The sequence below is a fragment of the Myxocyprinus asiaticus genome, chromosome 10 (assembly GCF_019703515.2).
Source record: "Myxocyprinus asiaticus isolate MX2 ecotype Aquarium Trade chromosome 10, UBuf_Myxa_2, whole genome shotgun sequence".
In the NCBI taxonomy this organism is placed as follows: Eukaryota; Metazoa; Chordata; class Actinopteri; order Cypriniformes; family Catostomidae; genus Myxocyprinus; species Myxocyprinus asiaticus.
The window spans coordinates 38,546,468-38,567,176 of record NC_059353.1 but is presented as its reverse complement, the minus strand read 5'-3'; the positions used below and the strand labels follow the sequence as shown (position 1 = coordinate 38,567,176).

At 42.2% G+C, this 20,709-nt stretch overlaps 1 protein-coding gene across 3 annotated transcripts in view; it reads right to left on the bottom strand.

Moving 5' to 3' along the window:
* LOC127447171 (1-phosphatidylinositol 4,5-bisphosphate phosphodiesterase delta-4-like) overlaps positions 1-20,709 on the bottom strand; it is a 45,215-nt gene that overhangs the window by 11,536 nt on the left and 12,970 nt on the right. Inside the window, exons 8-16 of one of the 3 annotated variants that reach the window (XM_051708803.1) lie at positions 18,967-19,111; positions 18,726-18,878; positions 17,139-17,282; positions 16,887-17,040; positions 13,655-13,771; positions 13,276-13,454; positions 10,900-11,032; positions 2,195-2,344; positions 1,412-2,048 (exon numbers count right to left, since the gene is read on the bottom strand). In XM_051708803.1, coding sequence (XP_051564763.1) covers positions 1,960-2,048; positions 2,195-2,344; positions 10,900-11,032; positions 13,276-13,454; positions 13,655-13,771; positions 16,887-17,040; positions 17,139-17,282; positions 18,726-18,878; positions 18,967-19,111 — 1,264 coding nt within the window. In that variant the 3' untranslated portion in view covers positions 1,412-1,959. Of the gene's footprint in view, positions 1-1,411; positions 2,049-2,194; positions 2,345-10,898; positions 11,033-13,275; positions 13,455-13,654; positions 13,772-16,886; positions 17,041-17,138; positions 17,283-18,725; positions 18,879-18,966; positions 19,112-20,709 lie in introns of those variants that run through there. The other 2 variants (XM_051708804.1, XM_051708805.1) reach the window with 2 other exon arrangements.

Here is a 20,709-nt window from a genome sequence, read left to right as displayed (position 1 = left end):
CGCAGCATGTTTTCATGAGCTGAATGGGAGACTAAACAGTATTAAAGTGTGACCCCAGCTAACAATTTTTGGTTCCCAGAACATACATTTTTAAGGTTTGTTTTTGGTTAGCCAGGAAAGTTTTCTTTACGGAAATAGAATGTTGCCCTAACATTTGCCTAACGTTCCCTTAACGTTCCGTTAACGTTCTCTCAACCTCAATTTTCCTCATTTATTTTATACATTCATACATTAGAATGTTATTATTTGGTTCCCAAAAAAAATAACCACAGGGGAACCATATGCTAATGTTAGGGGAACGTTCTGTGTTTGCTGGGACGAGACACACACGTGCAAGCCTTTCATGCATCATAAGCCGATCAACTATTTAGCCGTTTTCGGTGAATCGTACCTGCAAAATCCTAAAACTTTATTTCCAGGTTTAATTTATATTTTGAATAGACTCAGATTTTTGAACCCCACGATGTGGTTTTATGTTTTCTCTTTTAATCTTTTAATGTAATTTTGAATGTGACCATGGTTTAAGGACGGTGTACTGTGGGGTTGGAAATCTCAAGGATTAATAGTGGTGTTCTGTTTTACTTATTACATGAGGTGTTGTTCTTAAAAGCAAAAAGAAACAAATTAAACACGGAATGCAGACTGTCATCGGCGCAGCCTGACCGAAGCAAAGTGGGTGCATGTACTCGCGCGATTAACCGAAAGTGAAGCGCTGCCAGCTCCTAATGCGTGAATGGCTTGCATGCGCTGCACGAGTCTGTTGGTATACTGCAGTCTCATCACATTTTTACTTTTTGTTTAGCCTCCCATTCAGCTCATTAAAACACGCTGCATGTTCATGAGGAAGGATTACATAATATGTAGATTAGAATGATGATGCGGAATTTCATATGAATCAAACAGTCTACTCCTCTCTCCCTGTTGCTGGGGTGCCAGTGATTACCCCTCCTTGTATCAATGCTGGCACGATAACTTTCCTCTTGTAACGTTGTGATGTCCGTGGCTGTGAATCGTTTTGAAACATCTGAATCAACCGTTGTTGAATGATCGGCAAACTGCCCAGCGCTACTCGCAAGAGAGGAAAGTGCGCTCTGTACAGTATGAGCTCTATTTGCGAGCACAATAGCAACTTTACACAGTTCTAGGCTTTTGCACGTTTCATGGTTTCAGTCAGACCATTTTAACAATTACATAAGCAAGTACAGAGCCGGAGCCTTCATTAAACATGTCATTATCAAACATTCAACCCGCGGAACAAAAAAAAAAAAAAAAAAAAACAACCCACAGAAACAGTTTAAAAGTAGCCCAATTCCGCGGAAAAAAGGCATACTTGGCAATGCTGTGCTTCTGGGTTTTTTTTTTCACTGCAAGATAAAAGGTGCACACTTTTACTAAGTCATCTTGTACTTACATTGACACCTAGGGGCGTGGATGCAGCATCATTAAAACGCAATAGTTTTTAGTTACCGATGCCAACGTTGAAGCCTTAATCCATGAGTGAAAGTGTCCAATAACTGGATGGTTACTAGCAAGTTGTATTTGGCTGGTCATGTGATTCTACCATGGCAGCCCCCATGAATGGAACCTTCTCTGTTTGGAAAAAACAAAAAAACAAAAAAACAAAAAAACGCTTTTATAAGGTTACTGATTCAACTGGAGTCTTCATCTCATGTGAGTGGACATGATATTATACATAGGTTTCAAAATTACAGTTAATTTTTTTTAGAAGTAAAACTTTAAATTAGGAAAAAATTACTGAGTGCACTTTTAAAGGAGAGGATTTAAATAAAGTTTTTGTTTGTTTGAATGATTTACAGCATTTTTTTTCAGGTCACATATATAAGTCAAAAGTTTCTTCTGTTTTTTTACAGCACACCACAGTTTTGAGAGACATGTATGCTTTTCAGGACAGGTTTCACATTCTACAGGTTTGTAAGTAAATCTCCTGGAATTGTGGAATCACAGCTCTGTGATTTTAATCTGAACATAGAGGGAGGCTGGACAAATACTTATTCCATCTTTGGACAACAGATGCACATGACGATACCCTGGAAAACAAGGTTTTTGTTATTTTTAAGAACACCTGATAATAATTTCAGAGTATTTTCAGAGTAATTTCAGAGTATAGGCCCAACATTTTTTTTGTTGTTGTTATATTTGGCTAAAAAAATAAAATATATAAAAAAAAACTTACCTGGTTGAATACAGGTGAAAGGAAGAGTGTACTGTCCTATGAAGTCATTTCTAGATGCTAAATCATAGTCTTCAACTACAAAACGCACCAGTGCCAGCTCAGGGGTGTGGACTGTAAACTGTAAGGTTTCATTCCAACATGGGTTGAATCCTGTCCAGATGAAAAACAACAGAAAATCAATGCAAACAGAATTATTTAAACAGGATTCCATTAATAAAACTGTTATTTCCAGGTCTCGGAAATGAACAAAATCTTAAAACGTAATGGACTCTCTTTCTATAAATTGACCGTGGTTCTATGACTGGCTCCAGACCACCAGAGAGCACTACTGAGTGGATACCATCGTTTCTCCTTCGTTGCCGAGAACCTAATATAAAAGTGGTCACCTCGTGACTTGTTGATGACATGGCTGTAAATACCCATCATGCACGTCATGACTTCCTCCAGAGTCTTCTTGCTGACCCAAGTGACCAGAGGCTCTGGCGGTCTGGAGCCAGACATAGAACGTCTCCGGTTACTCATGTAACCTCGGTTCCCTGAGATGAAAGCATTGCAGTGAACGCTTTGGGGAATTCCTTTTCCACAACCTAGTTGAAGCACTTGTATCATAACGCCAGTCTTATGATTGGCAATTGTGTTTGAGCCCTGCCCTTTTAGGCGCACATTTGTCCTATATAAACGGGCGCTCAAACACCATTTCTTTAAAATTTTCTGACTGAAGGACAAGAACGTATGCTTGTACCTCAAACTCTGAAGTAGTAGTGCGGCCTTCATCTCAGGGAAACGAGGTTACATGAGTAACCGGAAACATTCCCTATTGATTCAGTTCATGAGACATTGCAGTAAACGCTTTGGGGAACGGAGTCCCATCACACCACACTATGTAGCGTCATACCCTAGATGCACCAGGGTATAAACACTTAGAAGGATATGTATATGAGGTCACAGGCCCGTTGGGCGATGACTTAATATGTCTTCAAGTGTGTATGAAAATGAATAACCCCACATGGTGAAAACCAGACGGTAAATTAATTTTAATCTGAGGATCTATATGAGAATATAATACACACAGAATATTTTAACCCCTTCATAACCAGAGGTAGAGAAAGAGGTTTTATTCTATTGGAAGTGCTTGTGACTTCAAGTGGGAGTAAATTGGATAGCAGCCTACACAGATGGCTGTATTAAAATTATAACAGGTAGCCTGCCCATAATAAAGAGCTTGGTCTCACCTGCTGGGTGTTGGAGTAGTAAGCTTACTAGACAGAGAGGAATCACGAAGCGATGGACGCCACGTCTAGGTTATAAAACCTCGCGAACGTGTTCTGCGAAGACCATATCCTGTAGGGATATACCATTTGTCCTTTGGAAGCCATGCCTCTAGTTGAATGCGCCTTTACTCCAATAGGGCATCTCACGCCCTGTGATTCATAAGCGAAGGCGATCACATCAACGATCCAGTGAGAGAGCATTTGTTTGGAGACAGACTTTTGTGCACCCTCCATAACAGTTGAAGAGCTGATCTGACAGTCTAACTGGCGAGTGTGCTCCACATACGTGTGCAATGCCCGCAAGGGGCATAATAAATGCTCTAACTGCTTCTCATCCGAATTAGACAGTGGAGAAGAGAAAGCCTGTAGGTGAACTATCTGAGCCATAAAGGGCGTGGAAAGCACCTTAGGCACATAGCTTTTTTGGGTTTGATGGTGGCTTTTGAAAGGACCAGACTGAATTCCAGACATGACCTGTCAACCGACAGCGCCTGTATATCACCAACCCGTTTGACTGAGGCCAGAGCCAACAGCAGTGCCGTCTTTAAAGAGAGCACACTCAACAGATTCCAGTGGTTTGAACAGGGGGCTCATGAGCGCACTCAGCACCAGATTTAAGTCCCATGTTGGAACCGTAGCAGGGCGAGAGGGGTTCAAGTGCCTTGCTACCCTAAGGGACTTTATGATCAGATCATGTCTGCCTATAGAGGAGCCAGCCTCTGGGGTGTGAAATGCAGGGATGGTCACTACATAGACCTTAAGCGTTGATGGAAGACCTGCATCCAACCGCTCTTGAAGGAATGAAAGGATCTCCATTATGGAGCAATTCACTGGGTCCTTGCTGCGTGAAGAGCACCAATCCGCAAACACATGCCATTTTAGTGCATAGAGGCGTCTCATAGACCGCACTCTAGCCTGCAAAATGGTGTTCATTACAGACTGAGCCAATTCGGGCTCGTTCGCTGTACTCCGTTCAGGGGCTATACGTGTAGGTTCCACAGCTCCGGCTGGGGATGCCAAATCGTGCCCGGCACTCTGACAGGTCTGCGGCTACACAGCCCCATACGCAGCAAGCTGCAATGCACTGTGTGTTCTGTCACCTTTCTATCATGCCCAGCTTTAAGTTTTTCAGCAATTTGTGCTACAGTAGCTCTTTTGTGGGATCAGACCAGACGGGCTAGCCTTCGCTCCCCACGCGCATCAGTGAGCCTTGGGCGCCCATGTCCCTGCTGCCGGTTAAAGGTGTACTCAGTAATTCTAATCCAATACACTTTTTGTTGAATTCTGCAAATATCTCCTCTGCTAGCTGTCCGCTCTGTGGGTGGGCTGAAAACAAAATCTAGTATTTGTACACAGCCCTGGCGCTGTAAATGGGACAAAAACAAAATGGATCGGACCGATCCATACAAAACTACTCCAGCCAATCAGCAACAGGGGGTGGTTCTTGCACATGCACAGGATGGGGGGTGGGTGAGAGCGATGGCAAATCTGGCTGATGTGAACTTTCTAAACTCCAAGGAGGACAAATGGCTGAGAAACAGACCAAGAGAAAAAGGTCATACAGTATGAACTAAAAAAGAAGGACTAAGATAAGTCGAGGGCTAGAAGCTGCGTCAATATCGGCAAGGATTTTCAGTGGTGGAGAGACCTCCGAGAGTTAAAAGGCTTGAAGACGGATGCAGAAGTTGCTCTATTTCTTTTCGATAGTTGAGTAACATAAATTTTGCTATGTTTCACAGAACCCATATATGCTGTTGTTGTGATGTTAGATTTAGTAGCAGGAGAGTTGTGAGTGTCTAGAGCTGGTGTGTGTAAAACCGTCCCGCGTGCATGAATTTGGGGGTGAAGCTTCCAAAGGAGCACTGAAGGGAGGGGTGTGTTTGTTTTGGCAGTTGATTTCGAATATCAACATTGTTTCTCAGGAATCGCTGAGTGCACCTTTAACCGGTTGTCCTTCCTTGGACCACTTTTAATAGGCACTTACCACTGCATACCAGGAACACCCCACAAGACCTGCCATTTTGGAGATGCTCTGACCCATTCATCTAGCTATCACAATTTGGCCCTTGTCAAAGTCACTCAGATCCTTATGCTTGCCCATTTTTCCTGCTTCCAACACATGAAATTGAAGAACTGACTGTTCACTTGCTGTCTAATATATCCCTCCCCTTGGCAGGTGCCATTGTAACGAAATAATCAATGTTATTCACTTCACCTGTCAGTGGTTTTAATGTTGTGACTGATCAGTGTATGTCAGCCCTGCTCATAGAAGAAACCCAAAAAATGGCTAAATTGTGGTTCATCATTTAATATTAAAGCATTTTAATGAATTATATGGTGATACGTTACCAGAGGTAGAATATATAATTAAGAAAAATGCATTAATATTTCATTGCTTTATGATGCCTGAAGAAAGCCATTAATTTGTGTCTTGTCTTCTTTTCTCCTGATTTCTCAGATTTCTCAGGCAAAAATTACTCAGGTCCTAGGCCTGGGACCTGTAACAAATGCCACCATCAGTTTCTGTGCACCCAAGAAACGGCAATGCAATCTCTGTGGGCTGATAACATGACCACATATCCTACTAAATTGTGGAGTACAATCGGCCACACATCAGTAAACTCTGGCGCTTAATTTTATGTGTCTGATATAAAATTGGGAACTGACAGTCAGCACAGCACAGAAAAGAGTGGTTGAGTGCATCTATACACTGAAGTTAACGCTGCTTCAAAGAACGCTGCGAATGCATTGATTTCAATAGAGCATTTTGCTCTGATGGAAAGAAACTGGTACTTTTATTCACCAAAGTGGCATTCAGCTGAACACAATGTATAGTCAGGACATTAATAATGTCAGGTGACATTTCACTCCACGCTTCCTGTAGCACTTGCCATAGATGTGGCTGTCTTGTTGGGCACTTCTCACGCACCTTGCAGTCTAGCTGATCCCACTAAAGCTTAAGGGGGTTAAGATCCATAACACTCTTTTCCAATTCTCTGTTGTCCAATGTCTGTGTTTCTTTGGAAAGTGGCTTTTTCTTTGCAATTCTTCCCATAAGGCCTGCACCCTGAGTCTTTTCTTTACTGTTGTACATGAAACTGGTGTTGAGCGGGTAGAATTCAATGAAGCTGTCAGCTGAGGACATGTGAGGCGTCTATTTATCAAACTAGAGACTCTGATGTACTTATCCTCTTGTTTAGTTGAACATCTGGCCTTCCACATCTCTTTATGTTCTTGGTAGAGCCAGCTGTCCTTTGAAGACTGTAGTGTGCACCTTTGTATGAAATCTTCAGTTTTTTGGCAATTTCAAGCAATGTATAGCCTTCATTCCTTAAAACAATGATTGACTGATGAGTTTCCAGAGAAAGCTATTTATTTTTTGCCATTTTTGACCTTATATTGACCTGAAGACATGCCAGTCAATTGCATACCGTGGTAACTCAAAAACAAACACAAAGACAATGTTAAGCTTCATTTACCAAACCAAATAGCTTTCAGCTGTGTTTGATATAATGGCAAGTGATTTTCTAGTACCAAATTAGCAATTTAGCATGATTACTCAAGGATAAGTTGTTGGAGCGATGGCTGCTGGAAATGGGGCCTGTCTAGATTTGTGTAACGTGGGCTGGCAATAAGGTAAATGAAGAGACGATGATGAAGTGCAATGATCCCAAGTGCAGTTTATTTACAGTGCTTTCAAATGTGAAACAAAACAAACTTGACTAAATGAAACTAGACTTGACTACCAAACAACATTACATAAACAATACTCGACAATGGACAATGGCAAACATGAGGGTTAAATACTTGAACAAGGGAGAACACATGACAATGAAAACCAATGAACACTTAGAACTCTAATCAAGATAACAAGACTGCTAACAACCTAATGAATCAATGAACCAATGAGGGCAAGACACAACAACATGGGAAACACATGACAAGATCACATGACCAGGAAACAGAAACTAACATGGCATGGAACAAAAACACATACAACCCTGATATATCCCCCCCTCTAGGGGCGGGTCCCGATGCCCCAAAACAAAAACATATAGATCAAGAGGGAGCTGGGGGGGGGGGGGGCATGGTGACCTGATGTGGTTACGTGGCAGGACATGGAAACATGGTGAAATAAGGTGTGGGGCGTGGTTTGGTGAAAACATGGCGTGGAGCATGAGACCAGGGCGGAGCCTGTGGGGAGTGGAGCCATGAGAGCCTCGAGGGGTAGAGCCATGGAAGGCAGAGCCGTGAGAGGCTCGAGGGGTGAAACCATGGAGAACTGGATACCCAGAGAGTAGCCGAAGACTCGAAGGGCCAGGGTGGAGCCGGAGGCAGGGAGGACCAAGGTGGCACCGGAGGCTCAGAGGAGCAAGGCGGAGCTGGGGGATCGGAAGACTGAGGTGGAGCCGGTGGGGCTGAGGACCAAGGCGGAGCTGTAGGGATGGAGGTCCCTGGTGGAGCTGAAGGATCGGAGAGACGAGGTGTAGCCAGAGGATCGGAGAGCCAAGGCATGAGCCGAGATGACCAACCGACGAAGGAGGAGCTGGAGGGACGAGGGACCCCGGTAATGCCAACAGGCTGAAGGACCGCGGTGTAGCCGAGGGAACGTAGAGCCAAGGTGATGTCGAGGGATCGACAGGCAAAGGTGGAGTCCAGGGCTCGGAGGGTCTAGGCGGAGTTGGAGGTTCAAAAGTTCTCCTTGTCTGGGATACCTCAGAGGGTAATGATAGAGCTGGTGGCTTGGGGGGAACCGGCTGATCAGGAGAACTCAGGGTGGGCACAAGGGCGGGAACCAATTCCAACTCAAATAGCCCAGTGAGAGATGGCTCTGGAATGGATGAGGTTTGCAACGCTGGCTCTGGGACGGACAAGGTTTGCAACGCTGGTTTGTTGGCTGTGGCAGATGTGGGCGTTTGCTCGTTGACCAGAGGTGATCCTGAGACATTGCATGGAGCAGACTGAAGCTTGGCTGTGATATGGCATGGAGCACACTGAGGCATGGCTGTGACATAGCATGGAGCATTCTCAGGCATGGCTGTGATATGGCATGGAGCAGGCTCAGGCGTGGCTGTGAAATGGCATGGAGCAGGTTCAGGCGTGGCTGTGACATGGCATGGAGCAGGCTCAGGCGTGGCTGTGACGTGGCATGGAGCAGGCTGAGGCGTGGCTGTGACATGGCATGGAGCAGGCTGAGGCGTGGCTGTGACATGGCATGGAGCAGGCTGAGGCGTGGCTGTGACATGGCATGGAGCAGGCTGAGGATCCAGGGAAAAAGATGGTGCTAGCTCAGCAACCATGACGAGGAACTCTGGCTTGGCGGCCATGATGTGGAACTCTTGCTTGCCGGCCATGACTTGGGACTCTGGCTTGCCGGCTATGACGTGGGACTCTGGCTTGCCGGTAATGACGTGGGACTCTGGCTTGCCGGTCATGACGTGGGACTCTGGCTCAGCGGCCATGACGTGGGACCCTGGCTCGGCGGCCATGACGTGGGACCCTGGCTCGGCATCCACCTTCCACACAGTGTACGATGAACCACATATCAGTAGGGCAAGGTCGATAAATTGAGTCAGGCTGTAGGTACTCCGGCTGCCTGGCATCAAGGAGGAGATTGGCTCATTCAGCCCAAAGCAAAAACAGTCCTTGAGGGCAGTCTCATTAAAATCGACCCTGCTGGCCAGAGCACAAAAGTTCTCCACATATTCCTCAATGGAACCGTTTTCTTGGCGTATACGAAGAAGTTCAACTGCTGGGTTCATCTTGGTGGGTCGAGTATTCTGTAATGTGGGCTGGCAACAAGGTAAACGAAGAGATGATGAAGTGCGATGATCCCAAGTGCAATTTATTTACAGTGCTTTCAAACGTGAAACAAAACATAAACATAAACTTGACTAAATGAAACTTGACTTGACTTGACTTGACTTGACTACCAAACAATGTTACATAAACAATACTCGACAATGGACAATGGCAAACATGAGGGTTAAATACTTGGACAAGGGAGAACACATGACAATGAAAACCAATGAACACTTAGAACTCTAAACAAGATAACAAGACTGCTAACAACCTAATGAAACAATGAACCAATGAGGGCAAGACACAAGAACATGGGAAACACATGACAAGGTCACGTGACAAGGAAACAGGAACTAACATGGCATGGAACAAAAACACATACATCCCTGACAATTTGAACAAAAATGACATTTTTCAAATAGTGATGGTGCTGTTTTTTACATCAGTAATGTCCTGACTATACTTTGTGATCAGTTGAATGCCACTTTAGTCAATTAAAGTACCAATTTCCTTCCGAAACAGCAAAATCTGTACATTATTCCAAACATTTGGCCGCCAGTGAATATATTTTAAATAGCCATCCGTGACCACCCCTTCCTTGTGTGGTACACAACTTTCTAATGGACCTTTCGCACTCCCATGTGTCAAATGCATTTCCCTATTTGTGTGAGAATCCTAACAGAGCACAAGCATTTAAAAAGTGTCCGTAACGCCATGCGAACAGATCAAAGCTGAGACTGTCAGTTTTGCTAAAGCTTAGAAATTCTCACCATTACTGTAGTCATTTAAAGTCTATGAGCGAGTCATTTTTGGATTCCCGTTTCGGGAGAGAAGTGATGACCGAAGCTGTTCTGTTCGTGCCGCCACCCATAGCCAGCAAAAAGCAAGTTTTCAGTTTTAACATCCACCCCTGCGGGGCTGCAGTGTAGCCATACACAGGCCTTTCAAAGCCTCTTTATGATGTTCAAATCCCTGTACATCAAGCTGATATACTTACCCAATGAGGCTAACTTAAAGGTGGGGAACTGGGTACACAACTGGAAATACCAGTACACCCCAGCCGTAAAATTTTAAATAATGTGTGTATTCGCTCAGAACAAACTGTTCTGGGCATTGTTGGAAAGACCATGCTACCCAGGACAGAAAACACAATACTGCAGGGATACAGCTGTCGGACCTATGCCCTAATAGCTGTGCTCACACCACTGCAGGTTCTCAGCATCTAGACGAGAAAACGAAAGAGGAAGTGATGACATGCACGATGGGTATTTATACACGGCCACATCATCAACAAGTCACGTGGTGACAGCTTTGATATTAGGTTCTCAGCAAAGAAGGAGATATGAAGGTATCCACTCAGTAGTGCTCTATGGCGGTCTGGAGCCAAGGAAATAGAACGTTCTAGTTAGCTATAAAATATTTAATTGACTATAAATAACTCTTTGTGAGCAAAATTTCTATAAACATTTTTTTTTAATTCTTATCCAGTAATCACAAACAACTGGAAAAAGAAGTGAAATTCATTGGTCAAAAGGTCTGGGAACCCTTTTTAAAGTTACAACAACGTATTGTTATCTAATAATCTCTCTTGCAATGACTTGGCACCAAAGCATTTATTCCTCACTTTCTCACCATTGTTCTCAATGTACTTGGTCTCCTGTTTGGCTTGATCCAGGGAAACGCCATAAATTTCCACCCTTACTAAGGGGTCTACAATGGACCATTCTTTTTTATTTAATTTAGGGAGCTGTTGGCCACTAATAACCTAAAAAAGTGTAAGCAAAAGAACAATTAAATTAAATCTCAAATAAAACTGACAGAATAAACATGAATACTGTTTTTTTTTTTTTTTTTCAGATTAACAATTTTTTATTGATTCACATATATGAACACTGTAAAACAAAACATATATACACAGAATCAATCTTAACCCCCACTATTACCCCTCCCCTCCCAATCCTACCCTGACCCCAACAACATCACAGTGGTCTCAAATGATATAGACACACATGCGCACAAAAAAAAAAAAATAGATAAATAAACAAATAAAAATATATATATAATAATAATAATTACATATCCATAAATGAAATATACCCGCCCCATTTCTCCACGAACATGTTGTACCTCCCCATTCTTCTAAATGCCCCTTCCTCAAAGGCCGCCACACTTCCCATCTCCGAGCACCACTCCTGAAAAGAGGGTGCTCCAGCCAACCTCCAGCCCCTTAAAATGATCTGCCTGGCGATCATGACACTGGTTAAGACCCAACTCTTTATGTGTCTACTTTCAATGTCAATGACCGCCCCATCACCCAAGATACAGAGTCTGGGGCAAAATGATACCCGAGTGCCTAACACATCAAACACCAGACTCTGAACCTTTAACCAAAACGTCTGTATCTCAACACACCCCCAAAAGACATGGGTTATGTCTCTGTCCTCTAACTGACATCGCCAGCAGGTGGGTGTGCCTTTAAGACCAAGCCTATACAATTTAGAGGGGGTCCAATAGAACCTATGTAAAATCTTGAATTGTATAAGGCGCACCCTTGCGTCTCTAGATGCAGTTTTTATGTTTTTTAGAATCCTAGCCCATTCTTCCTCCTCCAATTCCAACTTTAAATCTTTCTCCCATAATCTCTTGAGAGTGGTTGAGGCTCCGTCCCCCAGACTCTGAATTAACAAGGAGTAATACACTGATGCCTCATGACCTTTTCCAAAAGCAGTAATCACCTCTCCTAGAGTATCTGCTGCTTTAGGGGGGTGTATACTATTCCCAAAAATAGTACAGCGCAAGTGGTGCAGCTGTAGATACCTAAATAACTGAGATCTGGGTATCCCAAAATGTTGAACCAAATTATCAAAGGATCTCAACCCACTACTCTCATATAGGTCACCAAGTGTATTAACCCCCTCACAATCCACTCTGACCAACAGAAAGGGGACTTACTAATGCATAGTTTGGGGTTCAGCCATATGCTCGATTTAGACATTTAGATATAAACACTCTGGACACGGGGGGCCTGGGTAGCTCAGTGGTAAAGACGCTGGCTATCACCCCTGGAGTTCGCTAGTTTGCTAGTTCGAATCCCAGGACATGCTGAGTGACTCCAGCCAGGTCTCCTAAGCAACCAAATTGGCCTGGTTGCTATAATGTGGAGTGGTGGTGGCGTAGTCGACTAAAGCACATAACTGGTAAGGTTGCCGGTTCGATCCCACAGCCACCACCATTGTGTCCTTGAGCAAGGCACTTAACTCCAGGTTGCTCCGGGGGTATTGTCCCTGTAATAAGTGCACTGTAAGTCGCTTTGGATAAAAGCGTCTGCCAAATGCATACATAATGTGGTTCGTTCTTGGTGGGGCGTGTGGTGAGTTGAGCGTGGTTGCTGCAGTGGATGGAGTGAAGCCTCCACACCTGCTATGTCTCTGTGGCAACGTGCTCAACAAGATAAGATGAGCAGGTCTCTCAGGTGCAGAGGCAACTGGGACTGAAGTGAATCACTACATGACCACAAGGACTTAAAAGCACATTGGGAAGCATTCCAAATTGGGAGAAAAAGGAAACACCCCCCCCCCCCCAAAAAAAAAACAAAAAAAACAAACACTCTGGACACTTTTGTCCATACCGAGTGCAAATGTGAAATAATGGGGATTTAACTTCTCTGGTAAAGAGAAATGGCAAAATAGGGGAACATGAATACTGTTAAAAGGGATAATTCACCCAAGAATGGAATCTGTTATCATTCACTCACCATCATTAACCTGTATAACGTTCTTTCTTCTGCAAAACACAAATAGGCAGAATGTTCAGTTTGTCACTTATCAGTTTTCACTGTATGGAAAAAAGATGCATTGAACGTGAATGGTGACTGAGGCTGTCATTCTCCATAACATCTCCTTTTGTGTTCCACAAAAGAAAGAAAGTCATACCCACAAGTTTGGAACTACATGAGGGTGAATAAATATGTCAAAATTTTCATTTTTAGGTAATCTATTATTTTAATACCTTAACAGAGAAGTGTAGAGGATGATAGCCCTCCCATTCTTGGGGTTTATCAGGATCAAATAGTCTCTCCCTGTTGCGTAGGATCTCAGGTTTTAGAACATAGCCACAGTGGCCATTCTGACTAAATAGCCCATCATTAAGATCCATTTCCATCCCTGCTGTCTGGAAGTTCAATGCCACTATGAATCAGAAACATAACTATGTAATGCAGATCAACTTTCTACTTTACAACACATTAGCCATGTTTCCCTGCTCCTCTTTACATGGCTTAGAGTGTTAAAAACCTTTCTTTTTTTTTCTGTTCGTCTATCATGCTTGCGTTTTTCCACCCACAGGAACTTATGGCATAATGGTGTGCTATAAGATCTACAATACTCACCAATTTGGCACCCTATGTTCCACATATCTTGTGGACAGTAATTTGATGAGTCTGTCCTCATTCCACTTGGATATATTCGGGTCAACTGCCTGGTGTTATGCAGAACAAAATCTGGGCCTGATGAATGTATAATAAGAGATAATAAGATGAACTATATGAATCAAATTCATCATTATAGGGGTTATGTCATGAGGAATCAAATTTTCCTTGATATTTTGACATACAAGAGGTCATTATACTATAAAAACATACTGTACATTTCAGAACTCAAAATTAATCCCCAATGCAATAAACATATTTATTGAAACCAAGCTGCAAAAATGCCTCGTTCTCTACTTCCGCAACTATCCTACATCACTAGGGGATCCATTTATTCATGACCACCACTACAGCGAAAAAACGTCAATGCCAAAGTCACATCATCGCACCCTTGGCCCCGCCCACTGATGCTTCAGTTCGTATACTGAGAGAGAGCAGGACAGATATGCCTAGTGTGGCCTCACTATTCCTGAACAGCAAAGTTCCCATCTGGACTATTTAGAATTATTTTGTATTTAAACATGCACTAGACAGACGTTTTTGACCATTGTCGTGTATCTCGCGCCACTTTTAAAAGATGCAGTGTCAAATTACAACTTTAAAGAGAAGACACCATTTTCTGTAATTTAGCTGCTGCCTCTTGCTGTTTCGAGCACAAACTGCTCAACAAACTGTTCTTTCACCCATCTGCGCTATTTTTAATTGTTGGTTTATGAAAACATGCACTAGATGGACGTCAGTGCATGTATGGACGTCAATGCACAATGATACTGTATTTGTGTGCGTCTTTATTGTACTTTGGACTATGTATGTGGGTTTTTTCAGCTCATGTCAGCGTGGATTGCATGTGATTCAGTCATAATGCGTTTCAAACTTTGCAAAGGAACTGTTATTGAAGGATGGGGCAGTTAAAAACACTATTATACCTGATCGCAAAACCGTGAGTAAACAGTTTCATTGATGAATATTTAAAAAGTCATGACTGTTTGATAGTTAATGGCACTGTGCTTACAGTGTGCGTTATGTGTAAACCCTAAAATTTAGTTGTGGAGCTGGTTCATTCTCTTCCTATTGTGTTTCAAATATGGCTGTATTTGAGGGGCTGCACGATTTTAGCCAATCATAGCAGTGGGTGTTTACGTTGACGTTGAGTTGCCAAAACAGAGCATTTCAAACAGAGAGCCAGAGACAGGGTGTAAAATGATCATATATTACTAAATGATGACTGTTTTGGTGCAAAAAAAAAAAAAAAAACCCTTTACTAACATTATCAGTGGACCTCAGGGAAGATAATAAAATTATTTTTAAAAAAAGGCTATGTCATGACCCCTTTAACTACGAATTGAAAATGGCTCACAAAAATGATGTTAGTTCTAAAAAAAAAACTCTAGCGTCATTTGTTTGCTAATGCCACTTGGTTTGATATTTTATCTATGCAATAAAATTGATATATTTTTAAGTATGACTTAATTGTGCAAAACTGTCCAAATACTTTCTGCGGCAACTCATTAGTATTAATCAGTATTATAGAATATCTACTATGACATTATATATTACTTAAATATTCATCATACATAAAAGCACATAAATAGAAATTATTGATTTCAAATACAGTTGAAGTCAGAAGTTTACATACACCTTAACCAAATACATTTAAATTCAGTCCTGACATTTACTCGTAGAAAACATTGCCTGTCTTAGGTCAGTTAGGATCACTATTTTAAGAATGTGAAATGTCAGAATAATAGTAGAGAGAATGATTTATTTCAGCTTTTATTTCTTTCATCACATTCCCAGTGGGTAAGACGTTTACATACACTTTGTTAGTATTTGGTAGCATTGTCTTTAAATTGTTTAACTTGGGTCAAATGTTTTGGGTAGCCTTCCACAAGCTTCTCACAATAAGTTGCTGGAATTCTGGCCCATTCCTCCAGACAGAACTGTTGTCAGGTTTGTAGGCCTCCTTGCTCGCACACACTTTTTCAGTTCTGCCAACAAATTTTCTATTGGGTTGAGGTCAGGGCTTTGTGATGTCCACTCCAATACCTTGACTTTGTTGTCCTTAAGCCATTTTGCCACAACTTTGGAGGTATGCCTGTGGTCATTGTCCATTTGGAAGTCCCATTTGCGACTGAGCTTTAACTTCCTGGCTGACGTCTTGAGATGTTGTTTCAAAATATCCACATCATATTTTTTCCTCATGATGCCATCTATTTTGTGATGTGCACCAGTCCCTCGTGCAGCAAAGTACCCCCACAACATTATGCTGCCACCCCCATGCTTCATGGTTGGGATGGTGTTCTTCAGCCTGCAAGCCCCACCCTTTTTCCTTAAAACATAACAATGGTCATTATGGCTGAAAAGTTCCATTTTTGAATCCTTGCTGAGCAGCCTTTCAGGTTATGTCTATATAGGACTCGTTTTACTGTGGATTTAGATATTTGTCTACCTGTTTCCTCCAGCATCTTTACAAGGTCCTTTGCTGTTGTTCTGGGATGATTTGCACTTTCCGCACCAAACTACGTTCATCTCTAGCAGACAGAAAGCATCTCCTTCCTGAGTGGTATGATGGCTGCCTGGTCCCATGGCGTACTATTGTTTGTAAAGATGAATGTGGTACCTTCAGGCGTTTGACACCAGACATGTGGTACCAGACATGTGGAGATCCACAATTTTTGTTTCTGAGGTCTTGGCTGATTTCTTTTGATTTTCCCATGATGTCAAGATAAGAGGCATTGAGTTTGAAGGCCTTAAAATACATCCACAGATACACCTCCAATTGAATCCAGTTAGCTAACTGGTTAACTGCCTAAAGGCTTGACATCATTTTCTGGAATTTTCCAAGCTGCTTAAAGGCACAGTTAACTTGAAAATGTAGTGAATGTAAACTTCTGACACACTGGAATTGTGATATAGTCAATTAAAAGTGAAACAATCTGTCTGTAAACAATTGTTGGAAAAATTACTTGTGCCATGCACAAAGTAGATGTCCTAAACGACTTGCCAAAACTATAGTTTGCTAATATGAAATCTGTGGAGTGGTTAAAAAAATTAGTTTTAATGACTTCAACCTAAGTGTATGTAAACTTCTGACTTCAACTGTATATAATCAATTTCATCATTCATTTTTTTTTATAAATTATATATACTGTATAAGGGTTAGGGGTATAAATGAATAAAAAGTCCTTCTGACCTGCTTCCTTTGAATATTTACGGGTTTTAGACTCAGAGAGAGATGACATCTCATAAGGTTTGGCAGAGGTCCGGGAATGCTCAAAGCTGTGGAAATGTACACTCTTACAGAACACAAGGTCTGAGAGCTCCTTGCATAGTTTTTGCTTCAATATCTAAAGAGGGGCAAGCACTGGTTAATAACATTGGAAAATAAGGAAATGGGAAATACAGACTGACCCTTCTCTAAGTTTCTCAACATTTTTACTTGTACCTTGCCATCTTTTGGTGGGCTCTCCGAAGACGGACTGCCCTTGTTCATTTCTGCTGCCTCGTCCTCATCGCTGACATCACCTGTGAGGCTCTCTGTCTCATTTCCAATCGTCTTCCCTTTTAGCAGGATTTTCCTCTTAAGTGCCTTTAAATAAGGCCACAATTACATCTGCTTGAGATCCCTTTTTTCTTTTCTTTTTTTCCCCACCTTTTCTCCCCAATTTGGAATGCCCAATTCCCAATGCGCTCTAAGTCCTCGTGGTGGTGTAGTGGCTCACCTCAATCCGGGTGGTGGAGGACGAATCTCAGTTGCCTCCGCATCTGAGACCGACAATCCACGCATCTTATCACGTGGCTTGTTGAGCACGTTACCGTGGAGACCTAGCGCGTTTGGAGGCTTCACGCTATTATCCGCGGCATCCACGCACAACTCACCACGTGCCCCACCGAGAGCGAGAACCACATTATAGTGACCACGAGGAGGTTAACCCAACATGACTCTACCCACCCTAGCAACCGGGCCAATTGGTTGCTTAGGAAGCCTGACTAGATTCAGGCAGCACGCCCTGGATTCGAACTTGCGAAGTCAAGTCAGCGTCTTTACTTGCTGAGCTACCCAGGCTCCCCGAGATCCCTTTTTTAATTTATTTCCTTACATACATAGTTTATGTGGAAAAACATTAGAAATAACAAGATTTATTTTAAAAACAGTGGGGTCCGAAAGTCTAAGACCAGTGAAAATGCTTCTATTTTTTCTAATTTAATACAACATATTTTTTTCAATACAGCTAATATTATCAGCATAACAATTTGAGTGAATGAAGTAAAATTGAACTTTTTATTTCAGAATTTCTTAGTATTTGGTTTGTTACCCTTTTGCTTCAATGGCAGCATGCACTCGAGCTGGCATGGACTCCACAAGTTTGTGCAAAACCTGATGATCCATGAAATCCCAGCAGGACTTAAAGAAAGTTCCAAAGAACATCTTGTGTGCTTCATTAAAAGCAAGGAAATCGTACTTTTTGCACTGAAGAGTTAACATGGTCTATCTCACGAAATATGCTTTTGACCCAGTGCTTGCATTTGATAAATGACCTTGAAATATTGCAGAAACTTAAATCTTTCGTAATTTTACATCATACCCCTACAACTAAGGGTTCCAAATCCTAAAAAGGTTTTAAAAAAAATTGCAATGTGGTCTCAGACTTTTGGACTATTTTGATACATATCAAAAATATTGCTCTCTAAAACCAGTATTTCATTCTTTAAACATGTCATTTACATTAATTTCCTTGACTGTAGAAATTAAAACACCCTACCATTTTATTACATCAGAAGGTCTAATCATCTTATCAATGTCTATTCACAGGAGATAATGTTATGACTCTCAGTGGTTCACTCTTTGAATCTGTGACCATCAACTGTTAATAAAAAGTGTCCATTACAGTACATTAAGACCACCATTATTTTAAGATCCATTTCAGTTTTTTTTTTTTTTTTAAAGCGGTCGTGTAATATCATTATATTAAGTGCACCATTTTATCTTATCTGCATAGAATAAAGCACTGAATAGCTAACATAAACTCACCTCTGGGGATGGCAAGTCATTGGAGGTTCTGCCATCCACTGTGCTTATCAGCAGCATATCGCCCAGGATTTCTCTGAAATGCCGAGCCATGACTTCCTGTTGCTCTACGCTACAGTGGTTTTCAATGGATACAATGAGCGGATATTCAGACACCTGAAAGTAGGAGCAAAAGGATAAAGCAATGACTTAGCCTATACATTTTCAGTGTGTGTTTGTAAATTTGTGGGGCCATAAAGATTACCTTAAAGGCATACTGTGCAACAGTAGAAATTACGTCTTTGAGGAGTATCTTTGATGTTAGAGTGTGTCCATGGTAAACTACTGGCTCTCCATTTGCTCCATTCCAGCAGTCCACCTCTACACACTTGCAGCCTCGTTTCAATGCCCTTCACAGGTCAACATAAATAAACAGTTGTGAACTCTTAGAACAAGGCATGGTCCAGTTTTGTGGAAGCTGCTGAAAGGTTATACAATTAGTTATTACACTCAGATGGGTATTTATCTGGCACAAAGCAATGAGGATCTCAGTTAGAGTAAGAGCATTTCAATTGAACAGATCAATTTACTAGTAAAGGAGATTTTGATTCTTCCCAGTAACTCTTTTGATTTGATTCACCAAAAAGACTCACTCAGTAATTTACATTAAGAACAGCTAATACAACAAGAAACACCCAAATTTATATAACTGATTCAAAAGCATAGTAAAATGAGTAAAATACTTTGTAGGTACTTCATGGACTCCGTGAATAATTTTTTAATCGGTTTATTTATATTTAACTGTCCAAACGAACCAATTCACCCAGATTAATCGGACATCCGTTTGCCTTTGTTAGCTGCATCAGTTCGCTCGTTGGTAAAGCTGTTTTGGCAGGGAAAAACTACATTATTTTGAAAAGAGCTGAGCTGTGGGGGCCTGGGTAGCTCAGCAAGTAAAGACACTGACTACCACACCTGGAGTCGCAAGTTCGAATCCAGGGCATGCTGAGTGACTCCAGTCAGGCTTCCTAAGCAACCAACTGGCCCGCTTGCTAGGGTGGGTATAGTCACGTTGGGTTAACCTCCTCGTGGTCACCATAATGTGGTTCTCGCTCTCGGTTGGGCACGTGGTGAGTTGTGCATGGATGCCGTGGAGAATAGTGAGAAGCCTCCACACGTGCTAGGTCACCGCGGTAACACGCTTAACAAGCCACGTGATAAGATGAGCAGATTGATGGTCTCAGACGTGGAGGCAACTGAGATTCGTCCTCTGCCACCTGGATTGAGGCGAGTCACTACGCCACCACGAGGACTTAGAGCGCATTGGGAATTGGGTATTCCAAATTGGGGAGAAAAGGGGAGAAAAATAAAATACAAAAAAAGAAGAAAAGAGTTGAGCTGTTGTCAAAAAAGTTAGCACTGCGGGGGGCCTGGGTAGCTCAGTGAGTAAAGACGCTTACTACCACCCCTGGAGTTCGTGATCCCAGGGCGTGCTGAATGACTCCAGCCAGGTCTCCTCAGCAACCAAATTGGCCCGGTTGCTAGGGAGGGTAGAGTTACATGGGGTAACCTCCTCGTGGTCGCTACAGTGTGGTTTGCTCTCGGTGGGGTGAGTGGTGAGTTGTGCATGGATGCCGTGGTGGATGGTATGAATTCGGAATTCGGAAGTCACTATGCCACCACGAGGACTTAGAGTGCATTGAGAATTGGGCATTCCAAATTGGGGAGAAAAATAAATAAAAAATTAGCACTCCACAACACTAGCACATTCAAGTGGACCAAAGTTTAAGACGTTTTTCTTAAAGAAATATTCGGAGTTCAATACAAGTTTAGCTCAATTGACAGCATTTGTGGCATAATGTTAATTACCACAGTACCACAAACATTAATTTTGACTTTCTCTTAAAAAAGAAAATAAAAAGTAAAAATCTGGGTTCAATTAAGGCACTTACAGTGCTAGTTAATTGGGCCAATCCGCTAAAATAGCCACAAGACATAAAAAATATTC